This window comes from Coenobita brevimanus, chromosome 97 (genome assembly GCF_032717465.1).
Source record: "Coenobita brevimanus isolate Jiangsu-jjx chromosome 97, ASM3271746v2, whole genome shotgun sequence".
Lineage (NCBI taxonomy): Eukaryota > Metazoa > Arthropoda > Malacostraca > Decapoda > Coenobitidae > Coenobita > Coenobita brevimanus.
In genome coordinates, this window is record NC_137050.1 from 38,660,800 (window position 1) to 38,685,538 (window position 24,739).

General features: G+C 42.6%; 1 protein-coding gene across 1 annotated transcript in view; it reads right to left on the reverse strand.

The window, feature by feature from the left end:
- LOC145413659 (sialate:O-sulfotransferase 1-like) overlaps window positions 1–23,480 on the reverse strand; it is a 40,700-nt gene extending 17,220 nt beyond the window's left edge. The window contains exons 1-3 of the mRNA XM_080283315.1: window positions 23,445–23,480; window positions 22,197–22,404; window positions 6,122–6,281 (exon numbers count right to left, since the gene is read on the reverse strand). Coding sequence (XP_080139441.1) covers window positions 6,122–6,281; window positions 22,197–22,404; window positions 23,445–23,480 — 404 coding nt within the window. The remainder of the gene's footprint in view (window positions 1–6,121; window positions 6,282–22,196; window positions 22,405–23,444) is intronic.
- Between the last annotated feature and the right edge of the window lie 1,259 nt (window positions 23,481–24,739).

The window sequence follows — 24,739 nt, forward strand, 5'->3', positions numbered from 1 at the left end:
GAGACCTGTGTGTGTGCGTAATGTCATCAACTGTTTTCCATGATAATGTGACAGAATCGGGCAAAGAAGGTTGCGAAGTTTTGGTTCTGGCGTAAAAAAAAAAAAAAAGGAAAATCAAAGAGAAATTCGTATTAAAAATCGCTAAGAAAACAGTTGCTGCTAAGCTTATGCCACATAGAAAATGGTCTTTGGTAATCCCTTCCATGCGCTGCTGTTACTTTTTTGGTTGTGTTGATTTTGAAGGTGGTATTGTTAGTGACGTAGAAGATTCATAGCACTTCATTTGTGATTTATTCTGTACATTACACCTTAACATCCTCTTGTTGATTGTTGACACAGAGTCTGTCGATATCGAAGTACTATGAGTACCGTACAAGACAATGTTAAGGCGCATCATGCAAAACAAATCAGAAAGAAGCGCAACGATGGCTATATTGCTGCCTAAAATTCAACTCTAATCTGCAATATAAGTTTATGAGTTTGATAGTTTTTAATCGTTTCCTATATGTTTTATGCAGCAACAATCACGCAGAAAAAAAAATTACAGTGCCAAATTACAATCATACTGGTTTCTGAAGGAAAACATAATACCACTTTCAGAAACAGTTTTCACAAGTATTATTTTTTTACAATTTTCCCAACAGTTCCTCAGCAAACTACAGATAATTGCTTAGTTCCATTGTTGCCGATGATGGTGATTTGCCAGGTTCATATGAACTGGGTGGGGGGGAGGGGTGTGAGTTGGAGAAAGGCAGCCTGATGACGGAGGACACAGCTACTTGAAGGCGAATCGTTTGTTGCCAGCTCTCACGGGATTAAGGCGTGTGCTATACATAGGCTGAGATGGAGAAGAATAGCTTTCATGATTAAGGTGTCTCGCTATGGACGAATAAAACACCTGTGATTTGCATTGGCAGCTTCGCCTTATTTGCAGTGGGATTTGTGTGTAAAATATTTATATATTTCAGACCTTTCGCTAATTTTTAACGAAGACTGTCTTTCCTTCACTATGGTTTCCTTAACGCCTTCAGCCCAGTCCATTCCATCCCAGTCCAGTGACTATCAATTCAGAACAGACGTATGGTAGTTTGGGGATTACTCAATCATCCTTCAAGAAAATTCTCTGAACATGAATAAAATCGCATGGTGGTAGCCCTGTCTGAAATACGTCAGAGTAGTAGTTGTAGTGGCGGTAGTAGTAGTAGTAATCCCAGGCTCATCCGGGGGTGAAACCGATGGATTGTAGGCTGAAGCTGACCTCTGGCAGTTTACCAGCCTCATTCCGGGAAAGAGAGGGAGATGAGGAATGTTGTATAGTCGGGCAGTGAAGCAGGTCTGTTATATCTGTGCCACTACCTGAAGTCGTCACTGTCCAGCACCCGTCGCTGGAGAGATGTGATTAACTCTTTAGTTTGTGCTGTCATGTACAGTGGTAGTCAGTAATCCTTTTACACTTGTGGGACTCCGAGTTAGCCCTCTGACTGTGAATTGCCTACTATGCATAATGTTTTGGTTAACGTCAAACGATTTTACTAAGCTGAAGCAAAATATTTAAATCCACCACGAATAAAGTTTTGGCGAAACATATACACACACACACACACACACACACACACACACACACACACACACACACACACACACACAGCCAAACTGTGGTGCCCCACCCCACAGCAGGAGACTCAGTGGAATCCAAAGGCTGACGGCAACAGCACATGTAGCAGTACGATTTGTACCCTTAAAAGAAACCATTGACGCAATCTTTTCCTCGATATTGATTATAGAAAGAGTGGTGGAAATGCATATATATATATATATATATATATATATATATATATATATATATATATATATATATATATATATATATAGATATATAGAGAGATATAAGATAGATGTGTGTGTGTGTGTGTGTGTGTGTGTGTGTGTGTGTGTGTGTGTGTGTGTGTGTGTGTGTGTGTGTGTGTGTGTGTGTGTGTGTGTGTGTGTGTGTGTGTGTGTGTGTGCTTTGTAGATTTTGAAAAAGTATTTGACACAGTGAGGGCATGAAGAAATGGTAAATATGTTACGGGAGATAGGGGTGGATGGTAATGATATAAGGTTGATAACAATACTCTGTACTGGAATCAAAGGACAACGGTGACAGTAGGGAGATTAGACATACCGGGCTGATTCGGAAAGGGGTGAGGCAGGGGTTTAAATACGTTACAGGAGATAAAGGGTGGATGGTAAAGATATATCAAGTTGGTAACAAAGCCGTATTGGAAGCAAAGGGGTTGGTGACAACAGGAGATGGGATGACAGACTGGGTTGATATTCGGAGAGGAGTGAGGCAGGGGTGTGTCCTGTCTCCAGATTTACTTTCCATTTATAGGCAGAAGTGTATGGATGATCTGGAGGACGTGGCAAGATTAAGCACTAGAGGAAGAAATGTGAATAACGTTCGTTACGCAGATGACATGGTTCGGTTGGCGGATTCGGAGGAAAAATTGCAAAGATTGGTAGACGAGCTGCAAGATTCATGCGAGAGAAGAGGCTTGAAGAAAATGCTAAGAAGACTGAGGTCATGGTAATAACGAAAAGAGAGAGAATGAGAATACTAGTGAATGTACGAGAGAGACAAATGAAGCAAGTAGAAAGTTATAAATACTTAGGGGGTCTAATACCAGAGGATGCAGATTGCGAAAAGGAAATGAAAAGAAGAACTGCAACGGCAAATGCAACTTTTGGAAAAGTAAAGATTTTAACCAATAGAAGTATAAGCATGGAGATAAGAATAAGGATGTTAAAATATTTTATATGGTCAACTTTGATGTAAATGCGAAACATGGACTATAAGGAACATGAAGAAGAGGATACAAACTGTGGAAAAGTGATTTTTACGAAGAGTGTTAAGAATTCCTTGGACAGCTCGAGTGATAAATGAGGAAGTATTGAGAATGGCAGGAACTGGAAGAAAGATTATGATATGCATACGAAGGAGGCAGCTGAAAGTTTGTTGGCCGCATACTTAGAGCTAAGGGGCTTGAGAGCAACTGTTTGCTGGGAAAAGTAGAGGGAAAAAGAGCATGGAGAAGGCAGAGAATGAAGTTTATGGACAGTCTCTTGGATTATGCTGGCGGAGGACGGGGAGTGGCGGACTTGGTCAGGATGGCGGAGTAAAGGGATGGATGGCGTTCCATGATCGCCGACGTCACTTGATTGGCACTCCGGTAAAGGTAAATGCACCCTTAAACGATTGGCAGATCAATAGCAAAGTTAACCCTAAAACCGTCTTCTATACCGCTCCCTGATACTATTTCCCTGATGATCATGGTTTCTAAAGCAACTATTAAACGGGAACACGTACACAGAACAAACGCCGCTGGTAGAACAGAATGACAATCCAGAAACAGCGTTGTCCATCATAAGGTGTGATTCGACGAAGTCACCTTCTTGTTCTTCTTTATCGAGTTGAGCCCACTTGGCTGGCCACAACCAGTATCACAGTCTTATCCTGACATGAACAGACGACGCACGCCAGACAGTCATAACCAGAGTAAACTCTACAGTGAAGGCGATCAGTAGTGCAGAACGTGTTTATCAACAACAGCAACAACCATGAACGTGATCCAATAAATGACTTTTGCAATGGGTATTGCAACCCTTGCCCTGCAGGAAAAGGAAGAAGTCTCTGAAAGCGGCTTGTTGTCGTCCATGTTGCTCTCATGTTATGCGATGTTCACAAGTACTGTATATGCCTTTCCAATGTGCTTGAGCCTCTTTTATAAGCAAAACACCAAATTACATTCCATCATAATTGTCATATTTCAATATACCTGAAAATTTTTCTCAGACGAATAAAAACAATAGGAACTGTGTAAGAAAAGATTAAACAAAGTTTACTGTAAAGCAGTATAATAATCATAACAATTCTGAATACAGTTTTTGTTCTGACTGAGGAGTTCAGTATAGCAAACGACAACCAGGATAAACTTTACAGAGAAGGAGACCATGGAAATCGGGCAGTAATGGTGAGCGTGGACGTCCATGAATGATTTTGGTGGCAGGACACGCTTGGCTGTCCACAACACTCCCGTGGCAGGAGAAATGGACCTTCACTGCAAATTAGACGTCCATAGGTCCTCGTATATGGGCTTAAGCAACGTTAAAGTTCGAATCACGCCTCTTCCTTCCCCTTCTCTTGTAGGAACACCGAACTTTGTTCACTCTGTACACTGCGAAAAGTAACTTCGTATTATATTTAACCTTACGATTGACGATTTTATTAAACTCACAACTCACCGCATTCAGAGTTCATGAAGCAAGATTACAACACTTCCAGCCTGCACCATTATTACTGAACAACATTTGTAGGATTATGTTCGGTTCTGACACAGTGTCGAGAGTATACAAATTATTGACCATAATTACACATTCACGTTCAAAGGTTCTTCTACTGTTCCACTGTGTCTAATACGTGGCCGCCTATGCTACTTGTAATACGGCCTGAATGTAGAGAGTAAAGGAAATGCCTAATTTCAACTTGGCTCTCACTTGGCTGGATTACGAGGGAGAAGGACGACGGGAAACTGTGGCGTGATACTGGAGATCACATGCATGAAATTGGTATAAAAATGCATATAAACAGAGAGGAAAACAGACAGATAGACAGACAGATAGATTGAGTGATAGACAGAGACACAGATTGATAGATAGATGCATACATAACTAGACAGACAGATGCATCCCACAATTGGCTGGTTTACTATGGAGAAGGATGACAAAAAAACGTTAAGTGATGAGGGTCACCTGTGCCTTGAGGCTGGTAAATATACGAGTATGTGCACTGATGAGAGAGAGAGAGAGAGAGAGAGAGAGAGAGAGAGAGAGAGACAGACAGACAGACAGACAGACAGACAGACAGAGAAAGGGACACACACACACACACACACACACACACACACACACACACACACACACACACACACACAGTTACATAGAGTTACATAGATACGCAGACCACACGGACCGTACAGTCCCTACGAGGCGGTCCAACCTTAATACTAATACAGTGCATTTATAAGAGCAGGAGAAACGGATAGCACAGAAGAAGGCTCTCTTTACCACCCTCAAGACCCTACGGCATTTACCGTACAGGAAACAAGCGAGCAAGTAGTATCCTGCAGGACTGAAAAACCTGAAGGAAATTTTATAGGATCGGCAGAAAGTAGAATAAGATGGGAATGGAGAATCTATGCCTATAGTTGGAACCTTACTTTATGCATGCCCATTTTTTTACTGATTTTTAGTTCAGCTGTACTCTTTTTAATAAATAGATGAATATAGACGCGAGTATACAATAATTGCTCTATCCTGACTAAACGATACCAATCGCGTCGGGATACATGTCCAGTCTCTTTTTAAAGGTATTATGGTACCACTCTCAACCACATTCCCAGGAAGTTTATTCCATTCACTTACAAAGGAGTAAATGAAGAAGTTTTTGGTTGTATCAAGATTAACTCTCCTTGCTTGCAACTTCATTCCATTTCTTCGAGTTACAGTCTTGGCAATAACTGTGAATAACTTGCCTGAATCAATATTACTGAAGCCTTTCAGAATCTTAAAACATTCATTTAGCTGTCGCCTCAGTTGCCGTTTTCTAAGAGAAAGCAAATTTAATTCACCAAGCCTCTCGAGATACGGTTTATTCCTTAGGGACGGGATTAACTTGGTAGCACTGGCTGAACCGCTTCGAGTATTTCTATATCTCTGACTAGGTGAGGCGCCCAAAATTGCACTGCAAACTCTAAATGTGGCCTGACTACTCTTTTGTACAAAGGGATCACACTATCTCAGTTTTTATATGTAAAATGTCTTTTGATGAAGCATAGGACCCTGTAGGCTTTATTGGCGGAAGAGATACATTGATTTGAACATTTTAGGTCGTCTTAAATTAGAATGCCTAGATCCTTAACTAGTGAAAGAGAGAGAGAGAGAGAGAGAGAGAGAGAGAGAGAGAGAGAGAGAGAGAGACAGAGACAGAGAGAGACAGACAGACAGACAGACAGACACAGAGGGGAAAGAGAGAGAGAGAGAGAGAGAGAGAGAGAGAGAGAGAGAGAGAGAGATTCCTTACTTCGCTGGGTTACGGATGAGGAGGACGGCGGGCAGATGGGGACTGACTTTTGCGAATCGTGTGTTGAGGTCTGAGAGGCTGGAGCTGTGGAAGGAGTTGCCGTGTGTCTTTTGCACCAAAGTCAGTCCACTGTCCACCCCAACAGCCTCGCCTAGGAACCCTGGTGGATAACCAACACCCATATTTATACACTTTCCTTGGCTTAGCTTGTATAAAGGAATACAAAGGAGTACAAAGGAAACGAAATGGCAACAGACTTGATGATCCTCATGAGGCTGTTAAGGAGTGTAAGAGAATGATACCAAAGCAAGAAGCCTCCCTACCCCTGTTCACCAAACCTTCCAGCCGAGAAGTGAGGACTACCGTTCAACATAAAAAGTTGCATATAAGACTGGCGAGTCGGCAGAGTGGCGGCCTGCAATCCCAGTGGACTCTGGTTCGCATCCCGGCTGGATTATGGAACAGTTTAAGAATATGAATTTCGTTAAAGCAGACTTTACTGATCCACCATATGACCCGCTAACATGTAAAAATACCACGCTAATACCAATACACCAACCAGTCCTGTATGAGACACCCCTATCATGTATTCAGTATGGACGGTGCGTCTTGGTGCCAAAGTGGCGGCATGTGAAGGCGTACGGTAAGTAGGAGGGCTGCTGGTCCTCAGGAATTGGGCCATGGCCCAGTAAAACAAGTCGGCCAGTTGGAGGGCTGAAGCCTCCACCTCCCATGATATCACACTACCCACTAAATCACGCTTGATTTCCACAACATTATGTTAATTTGTTTATTTGTTATTTGCTTTGTTCCCTACATATTATTCTAAGGTGGATATGTTTCAGCACGAATGCAAGATTTTCTTCCATAAGATGATTTTCCTCTTCTAGTCTCTTTACCGTTTGCTTTAGTTCTTCCTGTATTCCGTGATAGACTACATCTTGTCAACCAGGCTTCTCTGTAAGTGCATCCTCCATCAACTTCTGGTTTACTGGTTCTGTTGATTGATCAGGAACGTTGTGTAGTTTATTTTTATTTTTATTTTTTTGAGGGTCATTCCCTGAAAATAATTCATGAGAACTTGTGTGTGGCATAGAGTGGACAGAATAGCAATTAATGTGATTGGTGAACTATGAGGATTATGAAAGTCCGTAAAAAAAAAAAAAGAAAAAAGCATATTTAGATTGTATGGTCATTTGGATAGAAAGGGATATATGTGAGTGTGTTTAAAAGTGGGAGGAGGCGTGATAGGCCGAGAAAGTGGATAGATATGGTTAGTGAGTTCGTAAGAATGAGAAGTATGGAAACTGACGAGGCTAGAAAATTGACAAGGGATCAAGCTGGATGGATGATTTTTGTACGCAGGTGTATATGATGTGGATTGCCATTTTCCTTTTCTCTGACAGTAGCTGAACTGACTTTGACAGGTAATTGTGAGGAGTAGACTGTAGCACCAGTCGAGCAGGGCAGTACTCCCAAGGTGGATGGAAAGCTGATGACGGGGAGAGCTGGAGCTCACGTTTCATCAGCCCACAGGACTAGATCCTGACCATCCCCCTTTGCTGAACTTTTTCAGTGTTTCAGTAACACAGAGAGTAGGCCAGCATGCTCTCCAATACAAGTTTCTCTAACTATCAACACTAAACTACATGCACGGTACACACTACACTTCCTTTTCAAAATTAAATAAAAGAAAAATGGCGCACTATAACAATGCCTCGGAGTCCCCAGGGGAGGGGACCATAAATGCCCCCACCATCTGCCCCTCTCCCGGTGACGACTCTTTGAGCTGCCTGGATCCACTGTGTAACTCACTTCTTCTTGATTTCTGCAACATTCGCGGCCTATCTTCTAACTTTCTGTCTGTTGAACACCACCTCTCCTCCTCTAAACCTCACCTTCTCTTCCTTACTGAGACTCAGCTGTCTGAGGCAACTGACAGCAAACCTTTCTCTGTATCCTCCTACTTTCTCTAAACTCATTTCAAAGCTAAAGGTAGATGTTGCGTATATGTACGCAACGACCCATCTTGCTCTCGTGTTCCTGAACTTGATTCTTCTGAATTCTCTACTCTCTAGCTTCGGCTCTCCTGTCATTCTCTGACTAAATATATCTGTGCTGTTTACTTCCCCTAATTCTACTGACTATCAAAACTTCTTCGACTATCTTACTTCTTCAGTGGAACACATTCTATCCATTTCTCCTTTCTCTGAAATCTCCATTCTAGGAGATTTCAATGTTCACCACCACCTTCGGCTCACCTCTCCTTTCACTGATCCACCTGCTGAACAAGTCTTCATCTTTTCTACCCTAAGTAACCTAGAGCAGCTTGTACAGCACCCTATGCGTATCCCTGCCTGCCTTGGAGAGAGCTCCAACATACTTGTCCTCTTCCTTACAACTAATCCTTCTGCTTACACTGTTAATCTTTTCTCTCCGTTCGGTTCCTCCGATTATAACCTTGTTAGTTGAACCTGTCCTATGGCTCAGGTACGGCCTGTGGACCCTCCAAAGAAACGTCGTCTGTGGCACTTTGGAGCTGCGGATTGGGAGGCCCTCAGGCAGTACTTCTTTGATTTTCCCTGAAATGATTATTGCGTCCATGGCTGGGAACCATCTGAGTGTGCCTTGCACATTATGGAGGTTATTCTCTCGGGCATGGAAGCATACATTCCTTTCTCATATCCCCTGACTAATGCAAGAAAGCCTTGGTTTAATCACGCTTGTTCTAATGCTGTCCACAACAAGGAGAGGGCCTATAAAAGGTACCGGAGCCAACCCACCCCTGACGCACATCTTTTCTCTGTTTCTGCCCTGAATCGTGCTAAGTCTGTTCGTTCTTCGCTCTGCAAAAAATAATTTCATCCGTTCTAAATGCTCTCAAATTTCCAACTCGAATACTTCTCGCTCCTTCTGGCACCTTGCCAAAGACCTTTCTAACAACTTTACCTCGTCATCCTTCCCTCCTCTTTTCTACTCTGATGGCTCTGTAGCTATTTCTTCCACCTTGGACGATTTCGGTGCTGTTCCTCCCTCACTTCCCACCTTTGATATCCTCATGGCTGACATTAAAATTTTTTCAGCTAGTGTATTTTCTGCCATCAATGGCCTAAACACTAAGAAGGCATATGGGCCTGATAGGGTCCCTCCTGTTGTCCTCAAGAACTATGCTTCTGTGCTTACACCCTGACTAGGTAAACTCTTTCACCTTTGTCTTCCTGCTTGAACCTTTCCTTCTTGCTGGAAATTTGCTCTCATTCAGCCGGTTCCAAAGAAGGGTGACCGTTCCCAACCCTCTAACTATCGTCCAATTGCTTTAACATCCTGTGTTTCAAAAGTTTTTGACTCCATTCTTAACAGAAATATTTTAAAGCATCTTTCCTATTACAACCTTCTTTCTGATTGTCAGTATGGGTTCCATCAGGGACACTTCACTGGCGATCTTCTCACCTACCTTATAAATTCCTACTCATCCTCCTTTCGGGACTTTGGCGAAAGATTTGCCATTGCACTTGACATCTCAAAGGCTTTCGATCAAGTCTGGTATAAATCCTTAATATCCAAACTGCCCTCTTACGGTTTCTATCCTTCTATCTGTGCCTTCATCCATAGCTTCCTTAACGGTCGTTCCATAGCTGCTGTTGTAGATGGCCATCATTCTTCTAGATCTATTACCAGTGGTGTTCCTCAGGGCTCTGTCCTATCACCAACTCTCTTCCTTTTATTCATCAATGATCATCTAAGCTGTATATCTAACTCTATCCACTCTTATGCCGATGATTCCACCCTTCACATTTCCATTCGGTTCCCGCAACGTCCATCTCAGCAGTTACTTCAACAAACAAGGGGTGAGGCTATGGCACACCTAATATCTGACTTGGCTTGTATCTCTGACTGGGGTAAAAATAATCTTGTTTTTAATGCATTAAAGCCTCAGTTTTTACACCTATCAACCCGTCAAAGTCTTCCATAGGAGTACCCACTAATGTTTAATAATATCCAGCTCAATCCAGCATCATCCTTGAACATGCTTGGGGTTTCGTTCACACGGGACTTATCTTGGAAAGATCATATTACATCTCTTGTAAAATCTGCTTCCAAGAGATTAGGTGTGCTAAGCCGACTCCGTGTCTTCTTTACTCCTGCACAGATGTTGACTTTATACACGGGTTTTATTCGCCCCTATGTAGAGTACAACTCTCATGTGTGGGGAGGCTCACCACATACAGCTCTTCTCAATAGGGTGGAGTCAAAGGCTTTTCGTCTCATTAACTCTCCTCCTCTTACTGACCCCCTTCAACCTCTGTCTCTTTGCCGCACTGTTGCATCTTTATCTCTTTTCTATCGCTACTTCCATGGTCACTGCTCCTCTGAACTGTCTGCTTGCATCCCTCCACCTCTACGATCGGCGGTAACACCCGTCTAGCAACGAACTCTCATCCCTTTGCTGTCCAACTCTCTAATGCAAGAGTTAACCGTTACTATCAGTCCTTCATTTATGCAACAGGTCAGCTCTGGAACTGTCTCCCTCTGTCTGTATTTCCTACTTCCTATGATCTCCAGTCTTTCAAACGTAGTGTGTCCAGGCATCTCGAAATGTATGGATCTTGAATTTGGCTCTCTTTTGTATTGTTTTTGTTTCTTTTTTGGAAGGAACGTTAATGCAGGCTCAGCCTTTGGTTCCTTCTTCCTCGCATAAAAGAAAAAAGTGTGCCTATCAGGCGGAGTCAGGATTCAGGGGGCGTGGCTGGTGAGTGAGTATGTGTATGGCTCATTTCATTTGGCATGCTGTTGATTTGTGTAGTTCTCCTGTTATTGTATTGTTTTCTTTTCCTGGCTTTCTTCATCCTACCTTATCATGCTTGCAGTGCTAAAAATAAGAGGAATTAAGATGATGACTGCTTTCATGCAGGTATCCAGGATTTGATTGTGAGTTCAGAAGATTAAAATTTCAGTGAATTTCGTTTATCGATAATGGGCAGAGGTGACTGAAGTAGGTGTCTGATAATTCGCTGGACTTGTGAAATTTTGGTAATTGTGTTTCCCTTTCTTATAGTCCGTCTTTAGAAGGCGGAGCGATAATGTTTTTGCCCGCCTCTGTGAGTCTATTAGTGTGTGTGTGTGTGTGTGTGTGTGTGTGTGTGTGTGTGTGTGTGTGTGTGTGTGTGTGTGTGTGTGTGTGTTTATCTCTTCCCATTATATATCACGAACGGCTTGAGGTATCAACATGAAACCCTCATATGCCCAAAATCTTGGACGAGTTCAATAATGGGCACTCCGGGTCAAAGTCAAGGTCACCTAAATGTCTGCAAAAGGTCGACTAGTTTTTATCGCACACCTTTAGCACCATAATATCTTATGAACGGATAGACCTATCAACATAAACCTTCAGGGTATCAAGATATGGCCAAAATCTTGGACTTGGCCAACAGCATATTCTGGCGAGCGATTACCATTCGGCTTACGGATGCTTTTCTTTCTTTCTCTTCAGTCTTTTTTTACTTATATTCTGAGGGTTCGTGTCCACTGATGCACAGTAGTTTATTAGGGCGTTTTTCCTTGCTGAAGATAGTCTCTTCGTTGTTTAGCAGGGATTCATGAGTTGGTAGGAGTGAGTTTTTTGATGTATAGATATTTATCGCCCGCTTCTAGCAAGGCAGAGCAATAATGATTTCGCCCCTGTCTGTGCATCTGTCGGTGTGTGTGTGTGTGTGTGTGTGTGTGTGTGTGTGTGTGTGTGTGTGTGTGTGTGTGTGTGTGTGTATCTGTTACCAATATATCTCGTGAATGGCTTTAGCTATTACCATGAAACCTTGAGGGTATCAAGATGTGGATAAAATCTTGGACGACATCGAAATGGGCACTCTGGGTCAAGATCAAGGTCACCAAAATGGCTGCCAAAGGTCAACTAGTTTTTATCGCCCTCCTTTTGAACCATTATATCTCATGAACAGCTGAAGCTATCAACATGAAACCTTCAGGGTATCAAGATATGGCCGATATCTTGGGCGAGTTCCAAAATGGGCACTCGGGGTCGAGGTCAAGGTCATCAAAAAGGCTGCCAAAGGTCAACTAGTTCTTTATTATGGGTTGGCTTTTGTGAAACGCAGTGACTGAATTCCGTAGAGTTTCATGAATTTTCTTCACGTTTGGTTTAAGTAGCTTGTAACTTGGCCAACAGCATATTCTGGACGGCGGTTAGCATTGGTCTCCCGAATGCTTTTCCTTCATTGTTACTCTTTAAAAAAAAAAAAAATGTTGGTACTCATTCTACGACCAAGGTTGTCCATAATTTTTTTTTTTTTCAGTTTTCTTTGCTTGTTTTGATCAGTTTATTGTTCAATGTTGCTGAGTAGGTTGTTGTTGAAAGAGTCTAGTTCTGCTGGGGTGGTCTGAGTTTTTTCTGTTTAATCTGCTTTTATTCTTGATAGGATAAGTTATTTTTTGGTGGGGAGAAGTTACAGTTGAGGATTTTGGTGTTGCCACGGAGGACATGAGATTTGCTGGTTGTTGTAATGATTCTATTGAAGGTGGAGACTGTTTTGTGGTTATTTGAAAACAGAGTCCAAATTAAAAGTTTCTAGGTCTTGTTCCATGTCTTATGTAAACCGCATCCAGTTTGGCTTCTTGTAATTGATGACGATTTTCTTTTCTGTCTGGATTTGTTTTTGTTGTGATTTACATGATGATGGGGAAGTAGTTAGATGAAAGATTATATTCTAGTTTCTAGGTGGTATGAATGGCTAATGCAGGGATATGTATTGTGATGTCAAGGAGGAGGTCGTCTCATTAAGTCAGTGCAGAGGTCGTGTTGAGGTGTGGTGGAACTTCGGGATGTTTAAATGTTCAAACTGTTCTTGAATAAGGGTCTCTTGGCTGTCCCGTGTCTATGTTTTCCCATGAGGGATCTTTTGCACTGAGATCATTCACGCTTACGTTGAGTTTGATATGGAATGGGGTGAAGGATGAGATGTATCCTGGAAAACATGATGTACGTGGTGGTGTGTAGGAATTTATGATGCTCTCTGTTTCATTGTGTACTTTAATTTGTATTGCATATATTCGATAATGTTGTTACTTGCCGCATTTTGTTCTGTCTGTTGTGTAGTGTTTGTGAAAAGGACACTGTATATGAAGGTGATGAGGCCTCCCCCTTACCTACTATTTGTTCTCATCTTGTTTAAGTGAAGTGTAATTTTATACACCCACTCGCGAAACAAGAGTGCTTTTTTCTTTTATGCAGAGAAGAAGAAACCATGGGCCAGGAACCCGCAAACCATTCCCTCCAAGAAAAAAAAAAAAAAAAAAAGAGAGAGCCAGATTCAAAATCCGCTCATTTCCAGATGCCTGTACACATTGCATTTGAAAGACAAGAGACCATAGGAAATAGGAAATACAGACAAAGGGAGACAGTTCCAAAGTTGACCTGTTGCATACATGAAGTACCGGGAGTAATGGTTAACTATTGCATTAGGGATTTGGAAAGAAAAGGGATGAGAATTTGTTGCTAGACGGGTGCTAAGCGCCCGGCCAGTAGTGGAAGGATGCAAGCAGACAGTTCAGAGAAGCAGTGATGCTTGAAGTAGTGATAGAAAAGAGATAAGGATGCAACAGTGTGGCGAAGACACAGAGGTTACAGAGAGCCAATAAGAGGAGGAGAGTTACTGAGCCGAAAGGCCTTTGACTCCACTTTGTTGAGAAGAGCTGTATGTGAGCAGCCTCCCCACACATCGGAGTTGTACTCAACACAGGGGCGAATAAACCCCGTGCAGGGGTTAAGAAGGTACGGAGTCGGCTTCGACCCAGATTTAACAAGAGATGTAATATGATCTTTCCAAGATAAATCCAGAGAGAATGAACCCCCCTGTATATTTAAATGTGATACAGGATTGAGCTGCATATTATTAAACATTAGCAGGTACTCCTGTGGCATGTATTGTTGGGCTGATAGGTGTAAAAACTGAGTTTTTGACACATAAAAAACAACAAGATTACTTATTCCTCAGTCAGAGATACGAGCCAAGTCAGACATTACGTGTGCCATAGCCTCATCCCTTGTCTGTTGAAGTAACTGCTGGGATGGATGCTGCGGGAAGCAAATGGAAAGGTGAAGGGTGGAGTCATCAGTGTGTGAGTAGGTAGGGTTAGATGTACAGCTTAGAAGGTCATTGATGAATAAAAGGAAAAAAGTTGGTGATAGGACTGAGTCCTGAGGAACACCACTGTTGATAGATCTAGGAGGAGAACGGTGGCCGTCTACAACAGCAGCTATAGAACGATCAGAAAGGAAGCTAGAGATGAAGGTACAAACAGACAGATAGAAACAGTAAGAGAGCAGTTTGGATATTGAAGATTTATACCTAATTCAATCCAAAGCCTTTGAGAAGTCATGTGCAATGGCAAATTTTTCGCCAAAGTCCCGAAAGGAGGATGACCAGGAGTTTATAAGGTAGGTGAGAAGATCGCCAGTGGAGCATCCATGGTGGAACCCATACTGGCGATCAGAAAGAAGGTTGTGATAGGAAAGATGCTTTAAAATTTTTTGGTTAAGAATAGACTAAAAAACTTTTAAGACACAGGATATTAAAGCAATTGGGCGATAGTCAGAGGGTTGGGAATAGTCACCCTTCTTGGGAACAGCCTGAATGAGGGCAAACTGCCTGCAAGAAGGAAAGGTACAAGTTGACAGACAAAGGCAAAATAGTTTACCTAGGAAGGTGTAAGCACAGAAGCACAGTTCTTGAGAACAACAGGAGGGACTCCATGAGGCCCATATGCCCTGTGAGTATTGAGGCCAGTGATGGCAGAAAATACATTAGTTGAATACATTTTAATGTCAGCGATAAGGAAGTCAGAGGGGGCGAGAAGTGATGGAGGAACAGCAACGGAATGCTCTAAGGTGGATCTGGAGGAGAAAATATGAGGGAAGAGTTCTGCTTATCAGTAAAAGAAATAGCTACAGAGCCACTGAAGTGGAAAAGAGGACGGAAGGATGATGACGTGAAGTTGTTAAAAAGGTTTTTGGCAAGATGCCAGTAGGAGTGGGATGAATTTTGAGTTGGAGAAATCAGAGCATTTAGTACGAATGAAATTATTTTTAGTAGAGCGAAGAACAGACTTAGTACAATTCCGGGCAGAAATATAAAAGAGATGAGATTCATGAGTGGGTTGGCTAAGGTACCTTTTGGGAGGCCTTCTTCATGTTGTGGACAGCATTAGAACCAGCATAATTAAACGCAGTTTTTTTGCATTAGTCAAAGGATGCGAGAATGGAACGTATCCTTCCATGCCTGAGAGAATAACTTCCATAATGCACAATGCACACTCACTTGGTTCCAGGCCCTGGAAGCAATAATCATTCCAGGGAAAAAGAAGTACTGCCTGAGGGTCTCCCAATCATAAGCTCCAAAGCGCCACAGCCGCCACTTCTTTGGAGGATCCACAGGCCTTACTGGAGCAATAGGACAGGTTAAAGTGATGAGGTTGTGATCAGAGGAGACCAATGGAGTGGAAAGATTAACAACACAAGCAGAATGACTAGTTCTAAGGAAGGGGTCTAGTATGTTGGAACTCTCTCCAAGGTGGTCAGGGATACGGGTAGGGTGCTATACAAGCTGCTCTAGGACATTAAGGATCGAAAAGATTTAGGCTTGTTTACCAGGTGGATCGGTGAAAGAAGACGAGAGCTAAAGGTAGTGGTGAACATTGAAATCTCCTAGAATGGAGATTTCAGAGAAGGTAGAAATGGATAGGATGTGTTCCATCTTAGAAGTACGACAGTTGAAGAATTTTTCATAGTAGAATCAGAGGATAATAAATAGCACAGCTATAATTAGTCAGAGCATGACAGGAAAACCGAAGCCAGAGAGTAGAGAATTCAGAAGATTCAAGTTCAGGAAAACGTGAGCAAGATAGGTCGTTGCATACATGTCCACAACAGCCACATTTGGCTTTGAAATGAGTATAGAGAAAGTATGAGGGTATAGAGAAGGGTTTGCTGTCAGCCGCCTCAGACAGCTGAGTCTCAGTTAGAAATAGAAGGAGAGGTTTAGAGAAGAGGTGCTCAACAGAGAAAAGGTTAGAGGAAAGGCCGCGAATGTTACAGAACTGAAGAAGAAGTGAATCAGACAGTCGTTCCAGGCATGTCGCTGGGAGAGAAGCGGATGGCCCTGCCTCCCCATGGGGACTCTGAAGCTTGATCATGAGATGCCATTTTGTTGAATTTTGAGTAAGAAGTCTATCTATCTATCTATCCCCAGAAGCCCTAATCCCGTAAGGGGTGGCCACAAACAAATAGCCTCCATGTCGCCCTGTCCCCCGCCATTGTACTGCCGTGCTCCCGGCTCACACACCCCTCTCTCATATACCTGTCCACTCCATCCCTCTATCTCATCCTTGGCCTCCCCCTCCCTCTCCCCCCTCCTTTCACCTCGCTCACATACACTCTTCTCGTCAGTCTATCACTTTCCATCCTCTCCATATGGCCAAACCACCTCAATGTGTTTCTCCTGACGCTTCATATCACATCCACATCCACACCACAATGCCCCTTCACATCCTCACTTGTCAGTCTGTCTCTCCATGTGACTCCACATGCTCCTCTCAGATAACATTTCCACTGTTCTCACTCTTGACTTCTGTGACTCCAACAAGGTCCAAGCTTCACATCCATTCGTTAGAGTTAGTATCACAATACTGTCATGTAGTAACTTTTTCACTTCCATGCTCACTTCCCTGTTTCTTATCACCGCTTTCTAGGAACAAGCAACCTTTCTTCCCTGATGTACACTTTCAAGCACTTCACCCTCCAAACTTCCTTCCTTACTCATCACACTACCCAAGTAGGTAAACTCACCCACATTATCCATTTCCTCCTCACCCAACCTTGCTGTACATTCTCTGACTTCACTTTTCTCGAAGACCATAACTTACTCTTCCCTACATTCACCTTTAGATTCCGTTTCTTATATACTCTCCCAAACCCATCCACGAAGCCTTGCAGCTCCCCTTCGTCTTCACTTAACAACACAGTATCATCTGCAAACAACAGTACAGGGAGTTTTCAAACGCTGTCCTCTCTCATTAGTGCCACTCCAACATCCACTGCCCTATCTTGTATCTCTTTTATAACCCCACCCATGCACAGATTGAACAACCATGAAGACATGACACATCCCTGTTTCAATCCAACCTTCAAGTAGGAAAATTCACTCAGTTCACTATTCACATGCACTGCAGCCTTTGCACCCTCATACATTCTCTTCACAGCATTCAACAACATCCCATCTACTCTGAATATTCTTAATACTTATCACAGTCCTTGTCTATCCACCGTCATATGCTTTCTCCAAATCCATGAAAGCCGCATACAACTTCTTTCCCTTCTCTAGAAACATTTCCACTAAAGATCAAAGGATGAATACCTGATCTATACATCCTCTTCCCTTCCTAACACCTCCCTGCTCTTCTCCAACTAATTCCTCTGTTATTTCCGTATTTCTGTCAGTAAGTATCCTACCATATACTTTTCCTATTACACTAAGGAAACAAATGCCCTTATGCCCCACACACTTCTTTTCCCCTTTTCCTTTGTACAAGGGAATAATTATACCTGACTTCCAATCCTCCAGGACTCTACCTTCCTCCCAGGCCAACCTATATATCTTCCACATCCATTCTACAACTATCTCTCCCTCATGCTTCAGCATTTCACCACGCACTACATCAATTCCTGGGGCTTTTTGCATTTTGACTTTCTTCATTGCTTCCACAAATTCCACACTACTAATTTCTTCCTCTTTTTTTCACATCCCTCCTTTTAGCAGCCATTCCTCAGCCACTTATACTCGCATTACTTTCATTCACATTTCCGTGAAGTGTTCTCTCCATCTGCTCACTTTTCCTCCCTTTCAATAGTAATCTACCATTTTTAGCTTTCACTCCACGCCTAACTTCATCGCCACCCTGTCTAACTCTCTTTACCTCTTTCCAGAACATTTTCTTACAATCCCGCCACTTTACACTGAAATTCCTTTCAAATTCCTCATCCACTGTCTTCTTACTCTCTCTTACTAATCTTTTCATCTGACTCTTCCTCTCTACATATAACTCTCTCTTCCATCTCTCAACTTCTTCCATGCCCCTGTTACTCATTTACTCACTATAAGCCTTCTTATTATGTGCCACAGTCTGTCTCACCTTTTCATTCGACCATGCTATTCCTTGCACCCCCTTTCGTCTTGTCTTCACCCCACACCACCTCACATGCTGCACAGATTATTTTCTTCTGTGAATATCTTGCACACACTTTCCACGTCCCCTATCTGTTCCAATCCATATTTACCCAAACACTCCTCCACTTCTCTCTTATATTTTGCCTTTTTCTCATCCTCTTGTAACCTTTTCACTCTCCTTGCATATACTACTTCCTTCCGGTTTTCCCTTCTTCTATTTCTCCATTTCAATTGGTCCTTGATTCTTACCACCACTTGGTGGTGGTCAGAAAGTCCACTCCCCCAACCTGTATATGCTTTTACATCCATTACACACCTTCTCATCCTTTCATCCACACACACATACAATCATTGCTTCCGTTCATTCAGTTCACCACCCACCCTTCTCAACACCCGCCGTGTATACCTATGGATCACTTTCTGCCTGAAGAGGGTATTGGCTATCACCAATCCTCTCCTGGCACAATTGTCCACTAAAGCACTACCATTCTCATTTATCTTAGCAGGCACACCCCACTCATCAACTACTCCATCCACCTTCACATTCCCTATTTTACCATTCATATTGTCAATCAAAAAACACTCTCATTCCTTTCTAACTTTTCCATCCAGAACTCTTCTCTCATTCTGCTTGCACAATCTTGCATTGGTGCATACACGCTGACAGTCGCCCACATTTGTAGTCCAACTTTCAATCTTACCTACAAAATCCATGAGCCAACTGATCCATACTCTCTTATATTCTCCTTCCATCTGTTACTCACCACAATACACGCTCCTTCCTTTGCCCTCTCATTCTCACCTGCTCCCGCATATATACCCCATCCATATTCCCATTCTCTCACACTCTCACCTCCCCATTTAGTTTCAGTTAATCCACATACATAAACTTTCGCACCCTCAAGCGCCTGGACAATCTCTCCTTCTCTTTCACCTCATCATTTGCACCCTTTACATTCCATGTCGTCATCCGTATCATGTCCTTTGTTCAGTCCTTAGTCCTCACCTTTTGGATAGTCCTGGTCCGAGGCTTCTTGTTCGTACTTTTAGTTTGTTGTTTTCCGGGGAGGGGCACTAACCCTCTGCCAACCCACTTGTTGTCACGTAGGGAACACGTGTTGGTTGGTTATAAGGTTATCACCTAGCATTGTAAATGCTTTCCTGTTTTACAGGAAACCATTTGGCTTGCCATGCAGTGTAAAGCTACCCTAAAAAGAGAGTACCACTACACTAATTGGGTGTATGATGGGTGCCCCCACGGTCCCACCTACCATGAGTAAGAATTGTAGTGTTAAATGTGCATGTAGTTAGGTGTTGACATTAAGAGGAATTTGTATTGGAGAGGAAGTGTAGCCTACTCTCAGTGTTTTTGAAACACTTGAAAAAGTTCATCAAAGGGGGATGGTCAGGAGCTAGTTCTGAGGGCTAATGAAACGGGAGCTCGAGCTCTCCCAGCCATCAGCTTACCATCCACCTTGGGAGTACCACCCTGCTCGACTGGTGCTACAGTTTACTCCCAACCTATGTTAACCTGGTGTGTGTGTGTGTGTGTGTGTGTGTGTGTGTGTGTGTGTGTGTGTAACTCACCAGGTCGGTCAGGATCACTTGATAGTCGTGATTGTCAGCTTTTACCCTCCCGGAAGGGAGCTGAGAGCTCATATAGTCCAATCTAAGGGTAAGGCTGTGACCTTCACACACGCACACATCCGTCCCCTTGCTCAAGGGGGACAGTAACCACCCACTTCGTCAGTGAAACTTTTCGCGACCTGAGCGAGGCTCGAACTCCCATCTGCCAGATGGCAAGCGAGAATGCTACCACTGAGCCAGCAAGCGGTGTGTGTGTGTGTGTGTGTGTGTGTGTGTGTGTGTGTGTGTGTGTGTGTGTGTGTGTGTGTGTGTGTGTGTGAACAAGATAACTCAAAAAGATTTTATCTAGTCTTAACCAAGTTTATTTGAGTGGTAGAGGGATGGCCAAAGGGTTGACCGATTATTTTCAAATACAAGAGGTCAAAGGTCTAGGTCACAGAGCTAGGTGAAACATTGATCTAGTGATTTTTTATTTTTTTATTTAGCCCATCCTTGACAAAAAGGTTGAAGATATTACAAAATTAAACGGGTTTGATTTTGAAAAGAACCAGACAAAGGGCTAGGTCACAGGGAAAGGTCAGAATTTGATGCATGTGCCTGTGTTTGAACAAAATAAGTATAGCAGCTTTTATATGATCTTAACAAAACTTTGTTGAAGGCTTAAGGACCAGCCAAAAGATTGGTGATCTGTTTTTGAAAGCAATCTGTCAAAAGTAAAGGTCACATGTCAAGGTCAACTTCAACAGTTTTGATCCGATTTAAGCTAATCCTTGTGGAATGTTTCAAGGTAAGACACTGATAAAGCGATTTGATTTTGAGAACATTCCCTCATAGGTCATAGTCACAGAGAAAGGTGCAATGTTAAGGTCACGTCAAGGTCAGCTCAAATAATTTTGATCCGATTTGAACCAAACTTGGTGGAAGTGGTATGCGTAAGGCAAGAATGAAAGTAATTCGGTTTTGAGAGTAGTGGGTGGAAGGATAAGGCCACAGGGCAATGTCAAATATTCGGCACACAGAGCAGTTGGTCGACGTGGGTGCTACACAGTCTGAGTGCTCTTTCTAGTTTTTTTCTGTTTTAAGCTCTTTTTATTATGGATCCGGCTCTGGCTATTGGCTTAACAGCCTATTCCCTTTATGTCCAGCACTTCTACGTGCCACACACATTCAACTTGCTGACAGATTTCTGTCCATGGTAGTTTTGTTTTTATAGACCCTGAAGTCGTTTGATCTTTGTAGCTCAGTTGTATCACCTCTGTACCCGACTCTGGTGTTCTAAACCACCACGCGTCCATCCAGTTTCTAGGTCAGCCTTGGTGAAAACGACTGGTAAGATGATGTCAAAGTTAATTTATTTTCTGTTTTATTATTTTTTTTTTAACTGACGACTGTAGTATTTTTGTAACTGAATAATCAGATGGTGAGAGAAGGCTTAATTAACAGGTGACTTAAAGATTTTATTTAGTGTTGAGTGTTGTAGAGGGATATTTTCATTTAGTGGCACCCATATAACCTGACAATTGTGTTATTCGGTTATGGAAACGTCTTTCAGCCTCCTTTCTATCACCCAAAAGGAGGAGGATGGACAGCAAGAGTAGGCCAGCTTCAGCCTGCAGTCCACCAGGCTCATGTCCAGATGAGCCTGGCGTCACGACAAGAGCAACAACAACTACAGCAATTTACAGGTGATTAAAAACTTCATTAGCTGGTAAATGAAGGAACTAAATAGTTAGTTACTGACGGAGATTATTTATTGGTGAATATATTTAATTACCTGGAGGCTGAAGGAGTTTGTTTACCGGTAGCTGAAGGAACTACTGTAATTAGCCGGTGAATGAAGATGTTCCCTGGTCACTAATGAGCGAAGGGACTTATTTCATTTCATCTTAGCCTAAAACTGCAATACTCTATTTTGAATGATAAGTTGTAACGGTAGATTAAAATGTTGCGAATCGGACGTAGAGCCGTAGAATTTTTTTCTGTCTCTGAGCTAGGTGAAATAACCTATAAAAGATGAAAATTTGGGTCAAGTTAAAGTGAAAAGAGTGTGGTTAGCTGGTGACTAAAGGAGCTGATTGGTAAGTAAACGATTTACTGGTGGTGACTGTGGAATTAATTAGCAGCTGACAGAAGGTTTTATTTTTAGTACTTTAGAGATTGGAGGATAAAATTGCAGTTGACTGAAGGAACTAAAATATTTCTGTGTGTGTGCGTGTGTGTGTGTGTGTGTGTGTGTGTGTGTGTGTGTGTCTCACCTGCCTTCCTAAGGGACGCGGCATTATATATGGCTCCAGTGAATACCCCAGTGGCAGCCTCCAGCAAGTAACGGGTCCAGGTGTTGCCGGAACGTGGGTAGGAAACCAGGCGCACACGAGGAAGACCACGACCAAACCTGGAATATGTCCATATAAAAGCAGGGGTCCCAGTCTGCCTAAAACTTGGACCGGGTGGAGGTCTGCCAATCTGCAAAAATCACTTGGTTACGCGTGATTCATAGATACTGTAGTAATAAAATAAAATACATAAAACAGGAAAATGTCCCGAGCGCTACAGCGTATTCTCATCTTCAGAGGAGAACAGATTATCTTCCCTAAAGAAGTGAATACAAGTAAGCACTCAGAATATTTTCGTACTCCCCGCAACCTTTTTTGTGGGGAGTATCAACATATCTGATATACAGTATACAGGGGCGTACCTAGAGATTTTGGGGCCCGGGGGGCTAGGTTCCCCCCGTCATTCTCAAAACTTATCTAATATCTCATCCGGGATTGTCGGGATGATAAATATATATATTTTTAAATATTAATAAAAAAAAAGCTTATAAATTTTTAAGGCTTTTTGGGGCCCCCCTCAATTTGGAACCCAGGGGGCAGTTTCAAACAGCCCCCCCCAACCCCCTCAGGTACGCCACTGGATATATATATATATATATATATATATATATATATATATATAAAGAGAGAGACAGACAGACAGACAGATTCATTTGTTTCAGCAAAAGTATCAAAACAAATTTGATAAAACTACAAAGATGTAGAGATGGGACAGTGTCAAAACATGGGAACTAGGTCAAGGTGGTACCCTAAATGCATACATTATATAACTTTATCCCTATACCTTGTTTATTTCTTTGTTACAATGACCTACTCTTATGCACTGCAAGTCGGAGGAATACTTACACCATATCATCGTACATTCCTCTTTGAGTAATTTTTTCATAAATAATTTTCATTCCTTAATGACAAAAGCTGTTGGGGAAAAAATGTGAGAATGGGGTCAACTAAAAAATTATCGAGCCTCTTACCACACGTATTCCGAAACATGAAAGAAGCATTGTGATATATAGAGCATCCTGTGATTATAAGTACAACTATTATCCTTCATAATTTTTAGGACTCGAAATCGACAAAAGTTCACAGTGTGGGTGCTGTGTTTTTTAAGGCATTAGGTTAATAGATTCATGTGTGTCCTATAAAATTCGCTCATTTTGACGTCCATCGTACCCCAGGTGTGCGACACTTTTTCTGTCGATCGTACATGTGCACTTACTACCTTGATCTATTCCCTATGATTGTTCGCACAGCATCATTCCTAAATCTGCCTACATTTAATGGAATACTTTTTATACTTGTTTTGCTGCTTAGTAGGTGAAGGCAAGTTTATGAATTATTACAAAAAATATACCGTCAATGAATGGAAACTTGTGAACACTGTGGTATGTATGTAGGCAGCCTCTGGAGCACATAGGAAGTTAGGCAGGCACTACGTTAGGTATTGTAGGTTGGTAGGTAGGAACGCACACTGGTAAGGAGGTAGGTAGATTGGCACTGTGATATATATTTAGGTGGATGCAGCGATAGGTAAGTATATGCAGGCAAATAAGCATTGATAGATCAGTAGGTAGGCCTGTGGCACGTACTTTATATTGGAATGTGCTGTAGGCAGGATTGTAGACAGATACTGTGGATTAGTTAATTAGTTAGTTTAGATTTGTCCATCAATTATGGCAGTATGGATACAGGCAGATGAAGCCCATCAGGGAAATATATAAATAGGTTGGTTGATCCAATGAGAACTACTTGTTTAGGCTATTGAACAGCTCTAAGTTTTTCAGTAGGCATAGTTGAGATTGCTGAGCCTCTATCCTCTTCGATGGTTCACTGGCAATCTTCTTGGCGTTCATTTCTAAGACTCTCCCAGTGTCGTCGCAGGTAGGATGAGCAGTTTTGGGTTCAAGGTCGTTGGGGGGCTCGATGGAGAGTGCAGACAAGTTGAGGTTAGTGTCGTTGGACGGAGCAAGTTGTTCCTCTGCATTCCTCTTCTTCCTCACCTTGTTCTTTGTCTTCTTTGTCTCAGCTGGTGGCGGCAAAGGGGAGGAATCACCTGTCTCCATGGAGATGTCTTGGAGATCGTCTCCGTCCAAGGCAGCAGGTCTTGTGGGGATGAGAGAGGTACCACAGGATCTTGGGTGACCCGAGGGTCAGGGGTAGACTCCCGTCCCTCCTTGGCCGCCAGTGGCGGTGGGTGAATCTTGATGAGGATTGTATCAAGGTCCATGTTCAAAGCTGGGTCATCAGGTGTGATAGCACTCACCCTGTTAAGGGGAGTATCCAACTGCAGCCATTTCTGCAGTGTCGTGCAGGGTTGGACTAGCTGCATTGGCCAGGGCTGGTGCTCCTGATGAGTGGCAGGACGGGCGTCACGGGGGAAACTTTTGGGGATGGTAAGGCGAGACAATGCATTCCCCTCAAAGATTTGAGGGAGGAGAATGCGCAAAGCCGCCCAGTAATCACCAAAG